Genomic DNA, 21,791 nt, shown 5'->3' on the forward strand with positions numbered 1-21,791 from the left:
GATCTGCTTCTGAGTCTTTCTTCTCGCCTACACACACACACACACACACACACACACACACACACACACACACACACACACACACACACACACACACACACACACAGCCAAGGAGGATGGAAGAGTTTCCAGTGAAATCTCCAGGTGACTCTACAACAGAGCAAGTGTGTGGGCTCGACCCAGCAGTTGTTGAGAGCTGTTCGAACACAGATTTGTTGTACATATGCACAGCGGAAATGTAAAAAAAGAAGACAAAAGAAGGAAAAATACACAACATAACAGGGGGATGCTTGTACACAAGAACCCTTGTCCACACATAAGTTTAAAGAAGTTGAGACTTGACATGGCATTGGTTCAAGACAAAAAAGAACAAATACTTATTTTTCCTTTTAATGTTGTAAACAAGAAACAATTGAACAAAGAGCAAAAATGAAAGATTTAGTATGAACAACTGTTTCAGTTGATCTGATCCTGAACACTTGCAAACCCCTAAAGGCACATTTTAAATACAGGAAGTGTGTTGAACTAGGATAGTTCTGCAGCCACTATTACTGTCCTATATTTCCGCTGCATTTACTGAAAACAAACTGCCCAGTTAAGAAATGTACCCAAGAAAAATTCCCTGGTAGGGAGGTGCTGCTTTTTCATTTACCAGGAACATTTGCATGGAGAGTTCAGGAAGTAGAGTCCTAAGCATGTCTCTTTTTTTTTAATTCAGTACCAGTTCTCACATTTTCTGTTTTCCTTAAAGGGACAGTGTGTAACTAATTTGGCTTTTAATTGGCAAAAAATCAAGTATTGCTTTCATAAATACATATTCTGCCAATGTCTAATAATATCACATCAAAATTGTAATTGTTCTCATAACTTAATAACCGTGAGAAAACAAGAGTTTATATCAGCGCAGCTATTATTACCAGTTGGAGAAAATTCATGAGGGAGTGGGGATTCAAAACGGATGCGGAGGTTGTAGACTTTCTGCTGGACGTGTAAGTTAATTTAATATAACAGTGAAGCTTATTTTTGCTAGCTTGATTGGTCACTCAAGATAAGTATATCATCACAAATTCTAAGAGAGGAGGCAGTTTCTAAAGACTACTTGGTTTGAGAAATCTGTTGAAAATAAATTCATCAGATCAGTAAAGGGAGCCATTTAGATAAACACAGTCTTTGCCACAGAGAAAATCCTTCTGTACTTTAACCCCTTTTATTTCTGACTTTTACATTAAGCCTAAAACCTTCTCAGCTATTGTGGGAAATCAACTCCGTCAACTATATATTGTTTTTTCCTGATAAATTCTTGTGAGGACATTGCTGTTAAAGGAGCTATAAGTAAGATACTTACAGTAAAATCATTCTGATTTGTCACCTGGGATGGAAGTAACATACCCTATAAACAATCAGTCCTCTCCATCAATAATGTCTTAATCACGTTTTTCTCCTTTAAAACCTAGAGGTACGGTCCTGAACTACTTTGGTTGGAGTGTAGGCCGTGTTTACTTCCTGGTTCCTCACAACAGTGAAACATCGTTTAAAAATGGCATACTAGATTGTTGTGATTGTTGTGACTGGTGAGCTGTTGTAGCGTTTGAGCCACAAAGTATCAGTAATTACCTATAGCTCCTTGTGCTGGATGTTTAGAGCCAAAAAGTCAAGGAGTCAAATCTGATTATCGTCTTCCATTTGTATGTGCTGTTAACAGAGGTTAGAAATATTTTACTTGTAAAATTTATTCAATATGTCTTGGCAACAAAGGGTAACATTTCCCAAACATAGAGGATCAACGTCTGACATATTTACATGCCTGAAAAGTCATTTTTCATGTCATGAAAACATACTTTCAGTCCCTACAGATGAAATATTGTGGGAATTTCAGAATGCTGACACTAGCGGATGTGCAAAATACCAAAGTTTACAAAGGGTAAAACAAAATTATAGCTGACGATCACAGGTCCCTTAAGAAATAGTCATAAAGCTGTATGCAAGCTGGACATCTGTCCAGTAGTTCAGAGCCAATAATAATAAAATAAAACAACAACACAAAGACAAGGGCTGCTCAATAAGGATAACAAGCATTGTTGGTACTCAGGGAGTTTTCCAAGGGAGCGAGGAGAAGCCAAATGACATATTTTCTTCAGCCTTGAGCAGGAGCTTATGTGGCTCGTTGGTGTGATGGACGGCTGTGTAAAGAGATGGAGATCCCATCTGGGTCAACTCTTATCAGGCCAACTTATACACGTTGATAAAATCATAGCAGCTTGTTAACCCACGCACTGAAAAGAAACAACAACCATAAACCAATAAACGGAGCAAAACAAGGCAGCGGCAGAACGAGAAGGGAACAGATGCATGTCAAGGACTGTAGAAAAGGGGAGCGCAGACAACGAGAGGGAGAGCAGCAAGGCGAAGATAAGTGGTAAATAGTGATGTAAAGTCGGCAGGAGATGGATGGGATAATAGGAGCTGACTGAGAGCGGGGAAGGAAGGTAGATGTTTCAGAAGGGGGCAAGAAATTGAGGAAAATGTAGGTCGCAATCCACACGCTACAGTACAAACTAAAGTAGGAGGGCTCTTACTTCTGAGGTCTTTGGACAATTGATAAGGGCTATATAACAAGAGGGCTGGTGGGCCAATACATCCGTTTTTCTCATTATTAGCTGTGACTTGTGGTTTTTAATGGTTCTCACGTGAAAGACTGAAATTAGACATCAACTGGTGAGTATTTTATTGCCAATTGCCAGGCTTCAATTGTTGTAAGTTGCCTATTCCAATTTTAGCTATTCGCTTTAACAGTCGATGTAAAGCAGACTTCAACTGTTATTTTTTAAACAAAGACAAAATATTGACAATTATCATGATTAGCAAATTTTGCACAACTAGCCCTAAACAGCCTTATCTGTGTGTATTCCCTAGAGAAAGCAAGGCTGCTGACATTTAAAAAAATCAAGTATATTCTATGACAGAAAGATGTTGAAAGCTGAAAAGGATAGAACTGAAAACTGAGCTTAGTTTAGCCTTTTTTTTGTTTCCTGCTAAAAGTTCTGCTCTCTCTTGCTCTCTCACAGGCTTTTCCTTTTGGATAGCACTAACTGTGCCCATATAAACTGTACAATCCAATAATTCTTTGGTTTTTATTCCAAATACATTTCAATCTGAACGTGAAATTCTGTGCATGTAAACATAGCTACTGTCCCCAATATGCTTGGTGATATTTGTTATTTAATGCAACATAAAACATTTGAGAAGCTAAACAGATGGTAAAGTTGATAAGAAACTACAGCTAAGTTGTTTATTGCCAAAACATTGTGTTGTTTGCCATGATTCTAAAGCAAAAATACATTATTGCTTAAGTTTTTTCTGTACTTATTGCAAGCATATATTGTTATCGCAACTTTAATTAATATCATGCAACCCTAATACAGAAAGAATAGCTAATTTTGACTTCTACACTTAGTAATAGTATCCCCATTTCCTACTATCCCTGAATAAGTTGCATTTAGTTATCAGGAAAAAAGATTATTTCTGAGTTCACCAGTCAGGACCCATCAAGCTGTAAATCATCCGATCTTGACCACTAACAAATTTCTTTGTGCATCTTTAATTAAAGACCCTTCAAAGACCCACGATTAACAAACAGAGATACTGAGACAGTTTGTTGTTACAGGTATGCCTTTAGCTGCTTTTTAAAGTCAAACTACAATGTAAAGAACAAATGAGTATGTTTAACATAGGCGTGTAGGAAAATCATGGGAGTCTGTGGATAGGAAATGAGAGGTCACATCTTTGTCTTATATTAATATTTTAATTTTGGGCAGCTGAGAAATATCGTACTGAACCCCTAGATGTTACCATGCTGGTTGACCTGTGAGAGGAAAAGAGGCTTTTGACAAGGAACCTGGTGTTATGTGACAAGTTGCTTATGACAGAGTAAATAAAACACCTGCATTGTTAAAAAAGTTAAGACAGAAAAAAACAAATAGCTTGTGTTTAAATGAGTCGTAATCACATTAAGAATAATTACAGACTGGTGAGAATACATTTTGCAGGTCTGCTGAAGTCACTGCTTCAGTTAGTTCTTCCCCCTCCTGCAGGTTGGTTTAAGAAAGCCAGATTACACAATCCTGCTGGTAAACAAGGAGCTTTCCTCAACCGTCCTGTTCGCAATTAAGCTTATAGACACATTCTGAAGAGCACCAGCAGTATACGGTTAAGACTTACCGTATTATTACCCTTGGCAGATCTAGGCTTAAAGTCAACTTTTACCTTGACCAACTTGTTTCTTTTGACAGGCTAATTTGAATAATATTCATGTTTTTGTGTCACCCAGCCAGAGCCCCAATTTGAATCTTTCAGAGAATCTGTGGAGGGAGATGAAGATTAAGGTGATGGCACGTAACCCCACAAACACCTGGAGCTCATCACCAAAATAACAGTGGAAACGTGTGAAAAGCTGGTCAGCACTTCATTGTGTGTCATTGTGATAATACCAATAAAGATTTTTCTATTGATTTTTGGCAAGGGGACTGTGATGGCAAGCCACACAGGGTAAGAACACACCCTAAAACAGTTTGCTCTCTCTTTAATTTACTTTAGTTATTACTTTAAATATTCCTTCATTATATCTCTTAGTTTATTCCTTTATTTACCTTACAATGTTTATATGGAGTGCACACATATTAACACTGCAAGGTCAATTCAGTTTATGTTGTACTAATACTCTTTTCTTTGTTTGAGTTACTTTGGTGTTTGGCTTCCCCTTCCTGGTGGGAGAAGGCGTGTCTAAGGCGTGGCTGATCACTGAAGTGCAGCTGATGGCCTCATTGGACTGAACCAAGTGCCTCTTGCCAAGTGGGGTAGTCTTTGGGGGGTGTTTAGGATTATTTCATTGTTTGAGTTAGTAGTTATGTGGCAGCCATTTTGTTTTCCCCTATAGTATGTCTATGGTTTAGCTAAACTATTATTTAAGGGCCCTTGTTTGTCATTTCATTAGGTCAGTTTTGTTTGTGTCTGTCTGTGTTCAGTATTTTCAGTTGACCTCTTTTAATGGCATGCCAGTTTAATTCCTGACTTTGTTAAATATTTTTTGTGCTTTGGGTAAATAAAACCCACTTTTTGAATCCAACACCTGTGTCCTCCACTATGTACTGCTTGGTCCCGCGACAACTGGTGTCAGGAGTGGGATCCAACTCAGTACTATACACAGGTGTTGTGGGTTTTTCCACCATTTTTTTCCTTTTTTTTTTTTCTTCTACCCCTCTTCTCTCTAACAAAGGAGGATGCATCGTGGTGGCAAGACTGACAAGAAAAAGGGATCTGTTCAGCAGCTTGGTGCAGAAGAAGAGAATGGAGCTTCTGTGGTCACTGAAAACATGGAGCAAGAGGAGAAGGAACCTACTCTGTCTGATCTGGTGGCTATGCTACATGCTCATATGGGGCAACAGGATGCCCGAGATGCAAAACAGAGTGAGGTAAATGCACGGCAAGAACAACGATTTAAAGTTCTTCAACATCAGTTTAACCTTCTGCAGTCTGAAATACAATTATCAGATTCTCCTGCAACTGTTTCTGACCCACTGGACTCTGACAATCAGCCTTCTACCTCTCTTCAGCAGCCCCAGCCTGAGGTAATGTCAGCTGCTTCTAATCCAACCAGTTCATCTACTAGTCAGTTTCCACAAATGGATTGTAGATTGGAAAAGTTGACTGAGGACGATGACATTGAACATTTTTTGGTCACATTTGAACGTATGGCTAAAGCTTATCGGTGGCAAAAATCGGATTGGGTTTTTCGTCTGATACCATTACTTACTGGTAGAGCCAGAGGTGCCTACGTACATATGGACATTGATGATGCACTGGATTATGATAAAGTCAAATCTGCCATCCTTTTGAAGTATGACGTTAACCCTGAATCATATAGACAAAAATTCAGGTCCCTGGAAGTCAGACCAGATGAAAGCCCTCGTGAGTTATATGCAAGACTGAAAGAACTTTATGGCAAATGGATGCAACCAAGGGGTAAAAGTGTTCACGAAATTGGTGAAACTATAATCTTGGAACAGTTTTTAAGAATGTTGTCCCCTGAGCTGCAGGTTTGGATCCGGGAGCACGATCCTGGTTCAGCAATGAAAGCGGCTGAGCTTGCAGATGTCTTTGTTGCGGCCAGAAAGAAAGGACAAGCATGGAGTCATAATGCATGGAGGACATCACGGGACATCCGGAGGATTCCTCAGCAGCACCATCTGGAGTCAGCAAATACAAATGCCAGTAAGACTCCGCAGCTGCAAGGTCAGTCTACAACAAGACCTACAAGGGTGACCAGTAAAAGGATTGTCTGCTATCTTTGTGGATTAGAAGGCCATACAAAACCTATGTGCCCTAGAAATTCAGCTAAATTGGTGCAGATGTGCTTTGCCCCTCGTTCTAAGATTGACCCAGAGTTGCAGGAAGATAAGACTATCAAGATGAGTCAAATTGAAGTGAATGGGGTTTTACTTAACGCTCTTCTTGATTCTGGGAGTTCTCGATCTCTTATTCATACAGATTTTGCCCCACCTAGTAGTATTTGCAAAAATGACACAATGTCAATCTGCTGTGTCCACGGAGACGAGAAAAGATATCCAACTGCTGATATTTACATTAAAGTTGGGGACCAGATATATCTCCTACAAATGGGTGTTGTCAGCAGTTTGCCCTATGCTGCTGTGCTCGGGCGCGACCTTCCTGTGCTTTTTGATTTGTTGAAATCTGATCATGTTCAGGAGAGTCATGTGGCTGTTACCCGGGCCCAGGCCAAGCGAACTGACCCCCGCTCCGAGATTCTGAGTGCTCTGCCCTTTTTCAACGAGGAGCTGGAAACAACTGAAGGGAAACCCCGAAAGACCCGCAGGCAAAAGCGGCGGGAGAAGTTCCAGTTTGCACCGGTGGATACTGAGTTAGCAACGCCACCATGTGGGTTTGAACTCCCAAATGACATTGCTGAACTCCAACAATCTGATCAGTCTTTGGCGCCGTTTTTAAAGAAGGCAAGATTGAAGGAGCCCGGTGTCGAGCCAGCTCTGGATGGTGAGGAGTACATTTTGCAAAATAACATTCTTTATCGTCAGCAGGGATCTGAGTTGCAGCTAGTGGTTCCCCTACCAGTGAGAAATGCCATTCTCACCTTGGGGCATTCAATCCCCTGGGCTGGCCACCTAGGTAAGCACAAAACCCTAGCTCGCATTCAGTGCCAATTTTACTGGCCAGGTCTGAGCAAAGATGTGGCTCAGTTTTGCAAAAGTTGCCCAGAGTGTCAGATAACCTCTGCTAACAAGCCCTCCAGAGCTCCACTCCAACCTCTCCCTGTCATCGGTATCCCTTTTGAGCGTCTTGGGATGGACATTGTGGGACCCTGTGGAGAGGAGTAAAACAGGGAATCGCTACATGCTTGTGGTAACAGATTATGCTACAAAATATCCAGAGGTGTTCCCTTTAAAATCTATAAAGGCTAAACCTATTGCATCTTGCTTGGTGCAGTTATTTGCAAGGGTTGGGTTTCCACGAGAAATACTAACCGATCAAGGAACAAATTTTATGTCTACCTTACTGAAGCAAGTCTATCAGTTGCTGGGCATCCGGAGTCTGAGAACGTCCCCTTACCACCCACAAACCAATGGGCTAACAGAACGTTTTAACCAAACCCTGAAACAGATGCTCAGGAAATTTGTCAATGACAGTGGCACGGATTGGGATCAGTGGCTACCGTATCTCCTATTTGCCTATAGGGAGGTACCCCAAGCATCCACTGGTTTCTCTCCCTTTGAGCTGTTGTATGGTTATGATGTTCGGGGTCCTCTCTCTCTGCTAAGAGAGATCTGGGATGGACAGAAGGTGGGGGTAGGGCCCAGTAACATTGTGACTTATGTTATTCAGATGAGAGAGCGGCTGGAGAGAATGAGTGAGCTGGCCCAGTCGCACATGTTGGAGGCCCAACGGCAGCAGAAGACGTGGTACGACAAGTCAGCTCGACAGCGCTCGTTTGTTCCTGGGCAAAAAGTGCTCGTGCTCCTCCCCAGCGACAACAATAAAATGCTGGCCAAGTGGCAGGGGCCATATGAAGTCGCAAGAAAGCTTGGACCCACCACATATGAGGTATCCACCCCAGGACAATTGCGTACCAAAAAGGTTTTGCACATAAACCTCCTGAAAGAGTGGGTGCAGCATGTGGAACCTAAGGCAGATGCAATGCTCATACGGGGGGTGCCTGAAGAGGATGAAGTGGATGAGCAGTACTTACCACCTGTTGGCTCTCGAGATGTGGACCTTGGCCATCTGCCTAAGGATAAGCAGCAGCAGGTGAGAGAACTATGTACAGCTGCAGTGTTCCAACAGAATCCAGGAAGAACTAATGTTGTGGAACATGACATTGTTTTGCGAGAAGGGGCCAGTGTAAGACGTCTGAGCTACAGGATCCCAGAACGGCTGCTGTCTTCCTTAAAGGCTGAAGTGGATCTGATGCTGTCCCTAAAGATCATTGAAAAATCTAAAAGTGAATGGTGTAACCCTGTGGTCTTGGTGCCCAAGAAGGATGGAAGCATTAGGTTTTGCATTGATTTCAGATATCTAAATTCTGTATCTGTGTTTGATTCCTACCCAACACCCAGGATTGATGACATGCTTGAAGGCCTTGGGAAAGCAAAGTATCTGACTACATTGGATTTGTGTAAAGGTTACTGGCAGGTCCCACTCACCGAACGATCCAGAGAGTTCACTGCATTCAGGACGCCATGGGGGCTGTTCCATTTCACAGTCTTGCCATTTGGATTACATGGAGCTCCAGCCACATTCCAACGACTTATGGATCAGGTGTTGCGCAACTGCTCTGAGTTTGCTGCTGCTTACTTGGATGATATCATCATTCACAGTACCACCTGGGAGGCACACATGGAACATCTGCGCACTGTACTGGATTGCCTTCGATCAGCTGGGCTGACAGTAAATTCTTCAAAGTGCACCTTTGCTGTGGCTGAGACCAAATACCTGGGGCATGTCATTGGCAAAGGGGTCATCAGGCCACAGATTGATAAAATCAAGGCAATGGAATCATGCCCTCTTCCTCAAACAAGGAGGCAACTTAGATCCTTTTTGGGCATGGCTGGGTTCTATCGCCGTTTTATTCCACAGTTCTCCCACAGGGCAGCTCTGCTCACTGACCTGACAGGATCCCGCTCTCCAAATTGCATACAATGGACAGAAGAGGCGGTGGCAGCATTTTATGACATCCAACAGTCACTAAGTAAGCACCCTGTATTGTACAGTCCCAACTTTGGTGAACAGTTCATTGTACAGACTGATGCTTCAGATCGGGGGTTGGGAGCTGTTCTCCTTCAGGAAACCGCAGGAGACCGTCATCCAGTTGCATACATAAGCCGTAAGCTGTTTCCACGAGAGGTTCACTATTCTACGGTGGAAAAGGAGACCTTGGCGATCAAGTGGGCTGTAGACTCTTTCCGTTATTACCTGCTAGGAAGAGACTTCATCTTGGAGACTGATCATCAAGCGCTCCAGTGGCTTAAGAAGATGAAGGACACGAATGGACGAATTACCCGCTGGTACTTGGCCTTGCAACCGTTTCAGTTTACGGTGCGCCATATACCAGGCAAGGTGAACCTCGTTGCTGACTATCTCTCTCGCTGTATCAGCGAGAGTCCTGAAGAGGGGGGGTGTGTGATGGCAAGCCACACAGGGTAAGAACACACCCTAAAACAGTTTGCTTTCTCTTTAATTCACTTTAGTTATTACTTTAAATATTCCTTCATTATATCTCTTAGTTTATTCCTTTATTTACCTTACAATGTTTATATGGAGTGCACACATATTAACACTGCAAGGTCAATTCAGTTTATGTTGTACTAATACTCTTTTCTTTGTTTGAGTTACTTTGGTGTTTGGCTTCCCCTTCCTGGTGGGAGAAGGCGTGTCTAAGGCGTGGCTGATCACTGAAGTGCAGCTGATGGCCTCATTGGACTGAACCAAGTGCCTCTTGCCAAGTGGGGTAGTCTTTGGGGGGTGTTTAGGATTATTTCATTGTTTGAGTTAGTAGTTATGTGGCAGCCATTTTGTTTCCCCCTATAGTATGTCTATGGTTTAGCTAAACTATTATTTAAGGGCCCTTGTTTGTCATTTCATTAGGTCAGTTTTGTTTGTGTCTGTCTGTGTTCAGTATTTTCAGTTGACCTCTTTTAATGGCATGCCAGTTTAATTCCTGACTTTGTTAAATATTTTTTTGTGCTTTGGGTAAATAAAACCCACTTTTTGAATCCAACACCTGTGTCCTCCACTATGTACTGCTTGGTCCCGCGACAGGGACATTGAATTTTTCACTCGCCATCTTTATTAAAATGTACATAAAAACAGAGCAATGTTTTTCATAATTGAGTCAGAAGTGTATGCCATTGACTTATTATCATTGAGAGATGAAAAGATCACTTTTAATCTAAATCTGCCAGGGGTATAAACCACTTTGGGCTTAACAAATATTTTTGCCCACCCTCCCCCCCTTGACAGTTATATTTAGGCAGGTATGCAAAGTAGACAACTTTCAGTTGCTGTTTTTTTACTGAACTTGAAACCCATTCATCTTTAGCTCAAACGCTTAAATACTTTTGACACTGAAGACGGATATTTTTTTAGACAAAACAATTTGTGAAAACAAAAATATTGCTAAACAAATCTTGTCTTGTTCTCAATAAACAGAAATCTCCTGCACTGGACGTGTTACAACCTCAATGCTAAATCAAACCACTGATCCACCGCTAAGACTACATCTAATAAAGCTGTAGTTCTAAAACATGCAGTCTTGTTATTACATAACTAAAATCAGACTTTGCCTGATATTCTATCAACAGTTTACTAGAATATCCCATCTTATTCTTGTTTACTTTCTTTTACCTATAACATCCTCGGCACACTGTTGAATATCAGCCTCTTGGTTTTTTTCTTTTTCTTGTTTCGATGGCATTGGAAACCATGATGCCACTGTAAAATATTACTTCCAAATTACCATTTTATACATATGCCACAATAGCATAGATGGTCTGATCACCAGATAAAGATTTTCTTTAGCGTTGAGAAGTTCCACAATGAGCTTTCCTGTATCATTTATAACGCACGTTATACAGACAGTTTACTCAACTGGATGTTGTAAAAGAAAGAAACTGAAACTTATGCCATCACCAGTAGGCACTCAGAGCAATGAAATTTCACTCCCAGACAGTAAGCTATATAGATAATTTGAAAAAATAAATAAATGAAACGAGACAATGATGTCACAAACAAGTAATGTACCATGCAGCAGAACACTGTGATCCAAATACACACACACACTGTTCAGAACAGGGTCACATCAACAGCGAAACACATACTTCAAAAACAGGACAGGACCTTTTAATTAAAAAAAAAAAAATCTATTTCATCAACTCACATTTAAACCTACTTAACATGTGTTTTTCAGGGTGTCAGCATAGTGCTGACAGTGTCACAGCAGCTTAACCTTTTGATGTAGCATTTGCTTTCCCATATTAAAACTATCTATCCATTTTCTCTACTGCTTTATTATTTTCAGGGTCATGGGGGGATTTTATACAATATTCCAGAGGGCAAGGGTGCGGAACATCTTGGACAGCTTATGAGTTCCTCCCAGGGTCAACACAGACATACAAATGATAAAAAAAAAACAGCGCACAATGACAGTCACGTTTAAGGTCTCCTCTAATGTATGCCATTTATTTTTCTGAAGATGTATAGCATTTTCAGGCCAGGCATGCTAGTGGTTACCACATGAAGAATTCAGCTCCAGGCTAAGAGATCTATGACCTATGTCCATCCTTCCATCCATTAAGTTTCAATAGCCACTTAATTCATTTCAGGGTCATTGGCAGGGGCCTGATACCTATCCACAGCGGTGTTAAAACAACCTTGATGGATCACAAGTCCATCACAGGGATGCCATACATACACAAAAGACAAGCGATCATTTAAAGCAGCACCAACTTTTGACTCAAGTATTAACTTAATTTGAGATATAGTAAAGGATTTTTTTCAGGTCAATATGCAGCACATTGCCTGTATAGATCCTCAGTGCAGGCTTCCCTTCTCAAAACCCGCCTATGTAACTGGAGAGGCTCTGGATGGGTCATGTGACCTAGAGGTCATAAAGAACAACGCTTTACGGTAGTCTGAGCTCCACCTAAACACCAGAGCTAACTTTACATGCTTCTACTTTTCTCATGCTTGAGTCAAAGTTTGTCATGACCATGGTTATTATTACAAAACACAGTCCATATTGTTCACCAACCTGCATGTCAGAGCTTCTCCTCTGTTGAAGTTCCTGAAACCTTTCATAATCAGATGATTGAGCCTGTTGTCTGCTCCTCTCCCTCTCCATTACAATGGAAAGAATCAGTATAATATAGAGGGGTGAATGTGGTCTTTTCTTTATAAGAAACTCCATGACTTCTCCATCTGCTGGTCCAAAGTTGTCTGCTATCAAATTTCCAAAACAGGGAGGGAGACTTTTTCATTTTGCACCAGTTTTTGCCAGTGGCCTTCAGCGGCGCTAAAGCTGAAAGTTACAGAACTAGTGCCCCTAGTGGCTAAAGGTTACAGGGTGCTGCTTTAAGCACACTACTGTTGTCTCCCCATTAACTGCTTTCTGCAGCTATGATCTCATAATCCTTAATAATCCAATATCTGACACAGTTTTGCATTGTGAGGGGGGAAATAGATCAAAAAATCTGGATGACAAGCACTCTGTAGTTTTTCCAAAAACTGAATAAGGGCAAGAAGACGCACTGGAAATGGCCGTGGCATGTAGCCAAAACACATTTTTCTGCTCTTATTACATTTCTATTTTTTATCTACTTCCTCTTGTCTACACTGGAGTGATGTGCACCAATTTCCTTCTTTTGTGAAACAGGATCATTCCAAGAAAACCAATGCTATGCTTGAATGAATAGTACGACATTGCAACATCTTAGCAGGAAAAACATGGCCAACAAAATAAAGCCAACTCATAAAAAAAGAAATGCTAAAAAAATTTTTTTTAACTATTCAAATGAAGCAGTACCCTCTGTTTTTTTCTGTAATCTATTCATTTTCCCTTAACATCAGTGTCTTGCATTATGAAAACAAGCCACTGCATCAAAGATCAAGTAGTTGCAACAGCTTGACTCTGCACTCCACCTAATGCTGAGCTGTAAATTCAGAGCAGAAGGTTGAGGGCAACAGGGAAGGCAAATGTTGCATCAAGCAGCCATGCCTGCGGCGCTTTCCCTGGAGGGGTCAGACGGTTCCAGGGGGAATTGCCTTCATCAGCCGCTGCTAGAAACCAACAGGTCTGCTAGGCCAGAAATCAGCAACAGAAGATTGGGAGTAACTCGCAGCCGTTCCCTCCGTACTACGACTTTACACAGTTTTAAACAACATGGAGTGCCAAGCAGAGACTGGAGGTTGAGTTAATAGAACGGGGATAAGTATGTTCTAAAAATAATAATACGCACATGAAGTCAAAGACAATGCTGGCTTACTTGCATAAATTTGTATGATTCTAAGATAAGCAAATCAAACAGCTGTGAGTTTGCAAAAACACAGCAACCATGTCTTTAGCTTATATGGAAAGATAAAGAGGTGGTTGTAATAACAAATATGACAAGATATAAAAACAGCATTGTTGAAACAGATCAGATGAAGTGTTGAACGCATAACAGAGTATATGTGAGCTGCAGTATTTTCAAACTGTACAGTATGAGCGAAAGATTGATTTGTCACAGCAAGCCGATAATGGAAAGTTACAGTAGAGTAGGAAGCCAACGCGCTGTCCTCAAAGTGATATTGTTGAAATGCCGCTTGATAGTTCTGCATATTCTGAGTTGGACCTTGGTTTAAAATAGCAGCGTCAGAAGCTTCGTTTTGTTGCTCCGTTCGTTTCATGACAGACAAAAGAAAAAAGAGAATTGGCTCTAAAAAAGACAGAAGACAACTGAAAATTGGCACGAGCTGATCTGCTGCTCGCTGCTGGCAGAAACCATTTTCACAAATCCAAATAGGTACAAGGATATCACACTGATCTATTTGGGACAACGCTGCCTGCAGAGTCTGCTGCCCAGGTACCTAAACCCAAGCTTCCCCAGGGAATCTCAGATTGAAAGTTAGTTGCCAAAAACCAGTGTGTGTTTACAGAGAGTCCCATCTGCATACGTAGTGTGAGCTAACAATAATGACATAGCGCAAAAGTCCTTATTTTAGTCCCAACCTCAGATCCTGGCTCCTTCGCTGTTTGTGTCAAAGAATTAGTTTTGGGATCCAGAATTAGGTCAAATTTCTATATGTGATTTTTATTTATTTTCCTCTTTTCTCAGTAAGATGGGCTTCTTTTTTTGTCGTTCTTGCTATTAATTGGGTGATTCTGTTTAGTTGGTCAGGTGTAATCTGATAGGATTAGCGGCTATGCTCTTTAAATAGAGTTGCATGGCCAGGGATTAGATGATCACAGGCGGTCGCACTTAAGAGCAACAGATTTTCATCTACATGATGTGAGTAAAACACAGAAGGTGTTACTATGATGGGAAACATAGATGTGTCACTGTGCACATCATCCCATGAAGATAAAACACACCAATAATCAACATAGAGTTGCTCAGTAAAGCATTATTCGGATAGACCACAAATTTGATGTTGTGCAGAGGCAGTTTAAATGTGTTACATTTGTTTACATATCCAAGGAGTGTACTTCCTGTTAAATCGACAGCTGCAGCCATTCCTGCTTTAAAAGAGTTTTAAGTAAGATATTTACTGTTAAGTCAACCTAAATCCTTCTCATTTGTCACCTGGGATGGAATTATTATTCCCTATAAACAATCGGTCCTCTCCATCAACAATGCCTTAGTCACGTTTTCCTCTTTTCAAACCTAGAGGTACGGCCCGGAACTACTTCGGTTCAGAGTGCCTCTGTTCACTTCCTGGTTCATGAGCCAATTATATGAGAGTTCCCAGGATTCCCAAAGCAGAGCGCAGCATTTGGTATTTTATTTTGGCAAAAGAGCTGTAGCCTGCAAACATGGAAGCCAGTAAGAGAAGCGGACCAGAAATAGAACAGAATACAGCCTCGTGTATCTGTCCTGTGGAAGTAAAAATTCAGTGCAACAACGAACCGTTGAGTAAACGAGGGGTGACCGTGAAAAGCATTGTGTATGTGTTGTTCCGATTTTAACAACTTGGTGTCATTATTACTTATTGTTCCTTTAAAGTAGTGTTGTTTTCTCAACAGCAACACCCTGTGCTTAAGAGAGTGACAGCAGCGAGTATCATCCACAGGTAGAAAACAAATGACGCACAGCCTTTTTCACTAAACAGTTCCATCACACACCCATAAAGACAAGCAAGGTTGCTTCCAGTCATTCATAAATCACTAATCCAGCTGAATATATTAGTCACGCACATGAGCCATCAAAATCCAGCCAACAACATAGAACCAAAGGAGGGGAGGAGTGGAAATGAGTGTGGTCGATATGGAATCAAAAGACACCTGTTCAAATGTTGTCTGGTTCTATTTTTAAGCGCCACCTCTACCGAGGAAACCAGGGCATAGCTGAGGTCCAGGGATCTGTTCTGTCTCAGTCCACCTTAGAGCAACTGGTCCCATATGTGTTAATGGTGAGAAATAATATGCATTAACTGCACACAGCACAAGTCTCCCTGTGTTTTCACCTTAAGGTCCCCCGGCCATCTACAACCATCTGTAATCACCACGTTACACACGAAAGCCGCAACGCTGGTTTATCCTGGCATAATTTAAGCGGACTACCTCACTTGTGGAGTCAGGGTCATAATAGTGGAGGGTTCACTTTAGTTTGCCTCGCCTCATAAGTCACAACATAAAGTGTTTTATGAAAGGGGCTTACAACTCACTTGCCATTAATCTGTTTATTTATTTTGTCAAATAGGGATTTAAGTCTCTTTTATTGGAATAAAAAATCTTTAAATTGCGCTGAACTAAACATTTTTGTAAACTTTGTGAAGCAGATGTCCGATTCAAAAGAGGAAAGATGTGCACGCTGAATCCAGTTTAACGGACAGACAAGAAGAAGCGAAAGCTGTGCTGACTGGATATTAGCCACAACTGCTCCCTCCCATTTAGACTTTATGTCCATCTTGCAGTGGATCTTCAGCTGGATAGTTGGCAGGCCACTTAGGAGGAGAATGGTGAACACGCTACACCACACCCAGAAGGTTTAACTAAGTCAAATGATTTAAGGAAACCTGGCTGTGAGTGGGTATCACATTGGAAGAAGAAGAAGAAGAAGAAGAAAGGCCGGATGAGACCAATACACAGATTCAGGCTGATCGCTGACAAAAACAATCTTTAGGGGTGACTTTAGTTTTTGATCTTACTGCACAGGTGACAGATTTATTATTTATTGCTTAGATCACTTTTTTCCACAATGCAGTGACATCCGCAATCTAACAAAATTAGGTAAAAAATCTAAAGAAAGCCATGCAATGCCATAAACTGCATGCACTTATCATACATGGTAACTCTGTCTCGGCAGAAGGTAAAACAATTATTAAGGAAGGCCTAACAGCTTTAAAAACATATATATTGCCTGATCATAAATTAATCTATAGATCCGACTTAGGCATTTCTCTAAATACTGGAAGCTAAATCCATTCGGTGTGTTTAGTCGGTTTTGTCTCCTTAGGGCTGAAGGTGTAAGAGGAAGGAACCAGTGGCCCTCGCCCCCCTCCCCTCAAGTATCTCCCTACATCTAGATACAATGTAGGAAGAAGGCACTGAGGACTTGAGAATAGCTGAAGGGAGGGTATTAGCTGTATGCGTGTGTGGGGGTGGTGGGTTCATCACAAAACATCAAGACTGCTCCTGCTGTGAGTGGAGGTGGATGTCGGGGTAGCTGGGCTGTGTTTGTTGTGATGGGGGGAGTTCAGAGCCCCCTACCTTTGGTATCTTTCTCCCTGTGCAGTTCACTACGAGCTACAAGGCCCCGGAGCAACAGACGGACAGAGGGGCAGGTGGGAACTTAGGTTAGCAGCTGACTGCAGCCCAAGAAACACAATGAAGAAGGAATAAAAAGAAGATGTGAAATAAATCAGACATTTCTACTTATATCAGGCTAAATGCACTGGATTCAACTGAACAATGCTCAACTAGGAGTAAACAATGGTTTATCGAACTCCAAACATACCACCTTCCTGTTGTGTTCCACCTTCATTACCCACTCTGGTCAAGTTTAACAAGCAGATAAGACAAAAGAATCAAGTGTAGAGTAGTGCATTCCTTGGCTATCTGGCCTAAAGGTGAAACAATCTACAAAGGCCAGAAGACTTCTTGTACTTCTTATTTCAACCTGATGCTGACTGAAAGACAAATGGTAAGCATGACTTTACACACGTCATGTGCAGAATCCCTTTTGTTAAGTATTATGCAATATGAAGCCATTAAGACTGAGAGCGAAAACAATTACATCAATCTGTTGTTACCACAACTACTACATGTACAGTATATAGCACTCACAGTCATGACAGACTGATATATCCTGTTTGTGTATATATATATATATATATATATATATAAAGAAAAATACATTTTTGAAATTTTTAGCAGTAGTCATTCCCATGAAAACATGATGGGACACTGACTGGAACCTGCTCCTGCATCCCTGCATTCCTCCTCCTTGCTGTTGAACTGAGACTCTGATACACGTGTTTATTTTGGGTGAGCTCGGTAGCCCCCCCGGGCGACCATCCTCCTCCTCCTCCTCCTCACCTCTGTACTCAGTGACCCCGCAGCCTGCTTGACCCCAGTGCTTCCAGTTGCTACTTCCCCCTAGCTGGTTAATTCCCTCAACTAGAGCAGCAGGGAAATTGCAAGATAAAAACTCAAGATTTGTTGGGGGTTTTTGCCCGTGGTAAAAACGAATAGTCACTCTATTCTTTTGTTGACTTTTATTCGTATTCAAAAAGAAAAGGTTTTGGCCAAAGAAAAGAAAACCCAAAACATCCTGAAAGTTTCCATGCAAATTAATCTACCTTTCTTGGTAGAGTTCCCCCCCCCGCCCCTCTTCCAATACTCTTTGGTGTAGAAGTTTTCATCAAGGGAAGAGGACAGCATTACAGTGCTTTCAGTGGGTGTTAAAAATAGCTATATCTACATGCACAAAATTTCACGATCGGATTAAAATGTATTCAGATTAAATAATTGGGTTTTACCATTTATATGGGCACACGATCAATTAATTTGATCACAATGTGCGTGTATATGCACGTTGAAGAACTTTGCTAAACAACAAAAAAATAGCAAACAAAGAAGTATTATACAGGTTTGTTTGTCTTCTGAGCGCCCAGGTCAAACTTGCACAATGTCCTAATTACGGTTGAAACATTACTGAGCAAGCAACAATTTTGATCTCTTTTATTTTTTCAAATAGAAAGGTTGTAGCCCCGAAAGTTTTGCTTTCTCAACGTATTTACGGCACTCACAAACGTGGAAATACGTCACGTCCACGTCGGGCGCACATGAGCGCTCGGGTCAGTTAGCCACATTCAGAATAACTTGATTCGGAGAAGCGTTTATACGCACGTTGATCGGATTATCAATCAGCATAAACCACCCCTCTCATTCAGATTACAGTTTCTTCCGATTGTGCTTAATCCGATCATCATATTCCGATTGGTTTGTTTACATGATGCTTTTTTATTCCGATCGGTCCTTTATTCCGATTACATTCGTCCATGTAAACGAAGCTAGTCAGAAGAAGCACACAAGCAGTGAGAAACTGTAGGAAACTTGCTACGGGAGTCATGTTGCTTGTTAATTCAAACCACCACCACAGACTGCTAGACTTTAGTTTAATGCTAGCCACTCAAATTATTCTAATTCCTAGGATGATGCTGAAGACAGCCTAAAACGTTCATCGTTTCATCTTATCTTTGTTTCATATCAGTTAAACCTTGTTTTACATTGACTGCTCTCACACACACAGACAGACCTCATATTTGCTATTAGTAGCAACAATTAACGAACCATACAGGTTATAAAACAAATCCGGTCTGAATGTTGTTAATTTGTTGATCTTAAAGAGAATTGGTAATGAGCTCTATCGGTATCAGCAGGTGAAGCCTTTACAAAAAACAGAGATTGGTATTTCTCCAAAATCTCATGTTGATGTATGTTTAATTATTATATCAAATAATGCAATCCTATGCTATATTTGTGAATTGAGGGAGAAGAAATACGGGCATTTATCCTTTATAATGATCTGCCATCAGCTTTTGACTGCACACGGTCCAAATTTCTATCTATATGTATCCCCATCTCTCCCATCCATACACACACAGACACACACACACACGACTCACTAAAACACACAGTGGCAAGGTTAGGCTGACATCAGCGGCTAACGATCAGTTCCTGAATGATTAGCTGCAGTAGCCCGGAGACATTTCCAGCTTGTTTCCCTAAGTTAGTCAGACATGCAACATCATTGGCCTTCACTCAGAAAAAACTGCATCCAACTCCCACCGCAATTTCCATCTGATTGGGGACAATTAAGACAAAAAACATTGTAGTAAGCAGTAGTCTAATGAGTAAGATGCTCGTATTTGTAGTGAATTTGGGGTAGTTGGGATGCATGAAAGAGGGAAGGAGAGACCGTCGTACTTAAAGTTGTTTTCATAGTAAAATGGAGTAAGATCAATAAGTCAATGGGGGATTGGGCTGCACTGTTTGTGTGTTTGTGGTTAAATTTGTCTGTTTGAGGGGAAAGTTATATGGCAGGAAGGTAGTTACATCAAAGTGAAACTAAAGCTGAAATGATGGATTGCTTTCAACACGCAGTCCTGGACTTCCTCTTTTTGATTTCACCTTGTTTTCTGTTTTCCATTCAAGTTATTAATATCCACTATTAGTCATAGTCATGTTCCATCAGGTTCCCAAAAAAAAAAATCACTTAATAAATGTGCAGTTTTATAAGATGTCAGTTTCTTCTAACAAGATTATTTTGATTCATTTCCATTTCTCAGTATCTTTAAACGTGTGTCAGCCTTTAGAGGGTGTTAATAAAACTGGAACAGAATGCTAAAAAGGAGCCTCTCTACTTAGAAAACAGATCACCCAACCCCCACTCACCCTTAATGCCCTCTGGGCTGCTGTGAGTTTGGATTAAGTTTGGGTGCTGGGTCCCCTCCCTGCCGAGCCTCGCGAGCGCACACAGACACCTACATGCTAAAGTTTGCGTGTGATTTTGGGCTGTCGCACCTAAACAAGGCCATCAACAAGGCCATCTTGTCTCGGCAGCAGAGGAAGGAGGTGCGCATAGATACGAAAAGCTGTGACGCCACTCGATTAGGCAATTAGAAGACGTGACGTTTTTTATTTGAGATTTGACGAAAGTATGTTAAAGCTGACCTGTACAACCCCGCCAAACTGGTTTAGAAGACACTATAATGCATAGAGAAGCCTTTTGTCTAAATTTTGTTCTGTTTAAAAGAGCATGTCTAGGCCTAGAGATGTAAAAAGTGTAAAGAGAGTCATAAAAAGTGTTTATGCAACCGAAGCAAGAGCATATTATCCTCAGGTTCTGTTTCACTGCCAACTAATTAAGGCACGAGCGTGTGCGTGTGCCGTGTGTGTGTGTGCTGACCGTGTGAGTGCAAAGCAGCGGATCAATAATGGTAGTCCACCACGGTGACATCTGGGCTGGACAAAAAGTGCAGTTCCTTCCCGTGGCAGCGCTCCCCTCGCTCCCTCCCTCAATCCCCGATCGCAGCCACGTGCTCCTCCAGGGCTATTTCTCCCAGCTAAGCTTATTTCTCCTCTTTAATCCTGCAATCACAGCAACAATGCCAAGCGAGGTTTCATAGAAACAGCCTGAAATCTATTAACCATGATCACTATGTCAAACTCCAAATCTGGCAAGCGCCGCTAATGAATCCGCCCTTTCAGTTTTCAGTTTCAATCGGCTCATCAATGAAGTGAAAAATCAGCGCGAGGGACGATGCTGAACATGTTTACTTGCAGATTGCTAGTAAACATGTTTGACTTCAAGAGCAACTCAGCTCAATTGATTCAATTCATGAGCACACACTAAATCCTGGATTAAAGCTGTTCAGACAGGAGTTGTATATTTTTCTGAGTGGGAAGTGCTACTTTACTTTGTGGATTTGAAATAGCAACTTTTTTCAAGACTTTGTGTGTCGTTTGAACATGTCAACATTTTTAGAGAAATCATGTTTGGCTCAATCATCTTAAAAATAATTTTAAGCAATATGCTGCATAAATAGTTTTTGGCCAACTTGCTTGAAGGAGATTTGCTTGGATGCACATGCAGACCTTGTGTTTGGTTAAAACGTAAAAACGTGTGATCCAGTTAGCTGAAGACTCTAGAAGAAGACTCCCATTTTCAACTTTGCAGCAACCGGATCTGATTTCACTGGACCTTTTCTACAGGATTAAATAGAAAATGGCAAAATCACGCATCGAAACAGTTAGACCTAGTCCACATGTAGCTGGATATCTGGGATAAAGAAGACATCTTTATGCGGTTCTGCCTTTTAGCCACACATAAACTGCGTCATACATCCCTTAAAATAAATGATCCTAAAAACTCCGGCCAAAGTGGAGATTTATAAACGCTCCAGTTTTGAGCCTGCGTGTGAACATGAAAAGATGGATATTAATGTACCACGCATCATGCTATGCGATGAATATTGCTGCGTTGCTTCATAAATGTGCAACCATT

The 21,791-nt window shown here is 41.2% G+C and overlaps 2 protein-coding genes across 5 annotated transcripts in view; one reads left to right on the forward strand and one right to left on the reverse strand.

Moving 5' to 3' along the window:
• LOC105933424 (zinc finger protein 516) overlaps nt 1–21,791 on the reverse strand; it is a 65,174-nt gene that overhangs the window by 31,903 nt on the left and 11,480 nt on the right. The window contains exon 3 of one of the 4 annotated variants that reach the window (XM_036130153.1): nt 20,694–20,875. The exons of the other annotated variants lie outside the window; for them this stretch is intronic. The gene's annotated coding sequence lies outside the window, so the exon portion shown is untranslated. The remainder of the gene's footprint in view (nt 1–20,693; nt 20,876–21,791) is intronic. 4 annotated transcript variants of the gene reach the window in all.
• Nucleotides 4,593–7,406, forward strand: LOC105922137. The gene is made up of 2 exons (XM_036127531.1): nt 4,593–5,468; nt 5,548–7,406. The coding sequence occupies exon 2, from the start codon at nt 5,628–5,630 to the stop codon at nt 7,404–7,406; it is 1,779 nt and encodes a 592-aa protein (XP_035983424.1). The 5' UTR covers nt 4,593–5,468; nt 5,548–5,627.

This window comes from Fundulus heteroclitus, chromosome 3, assembly GCF_011125445.2.
Source record: "Fundulus heteroclitus isolate FHET01 chromosome 3, MU-UCD_Fhet_4.1, whole genome shotgun sequence".
NCBI lineage: Eukaryota > Metazoa > Chordata > Actinopteri > Cyprinodontiformes > Fundulidae > Fundulus > Fundulus heteroclitus.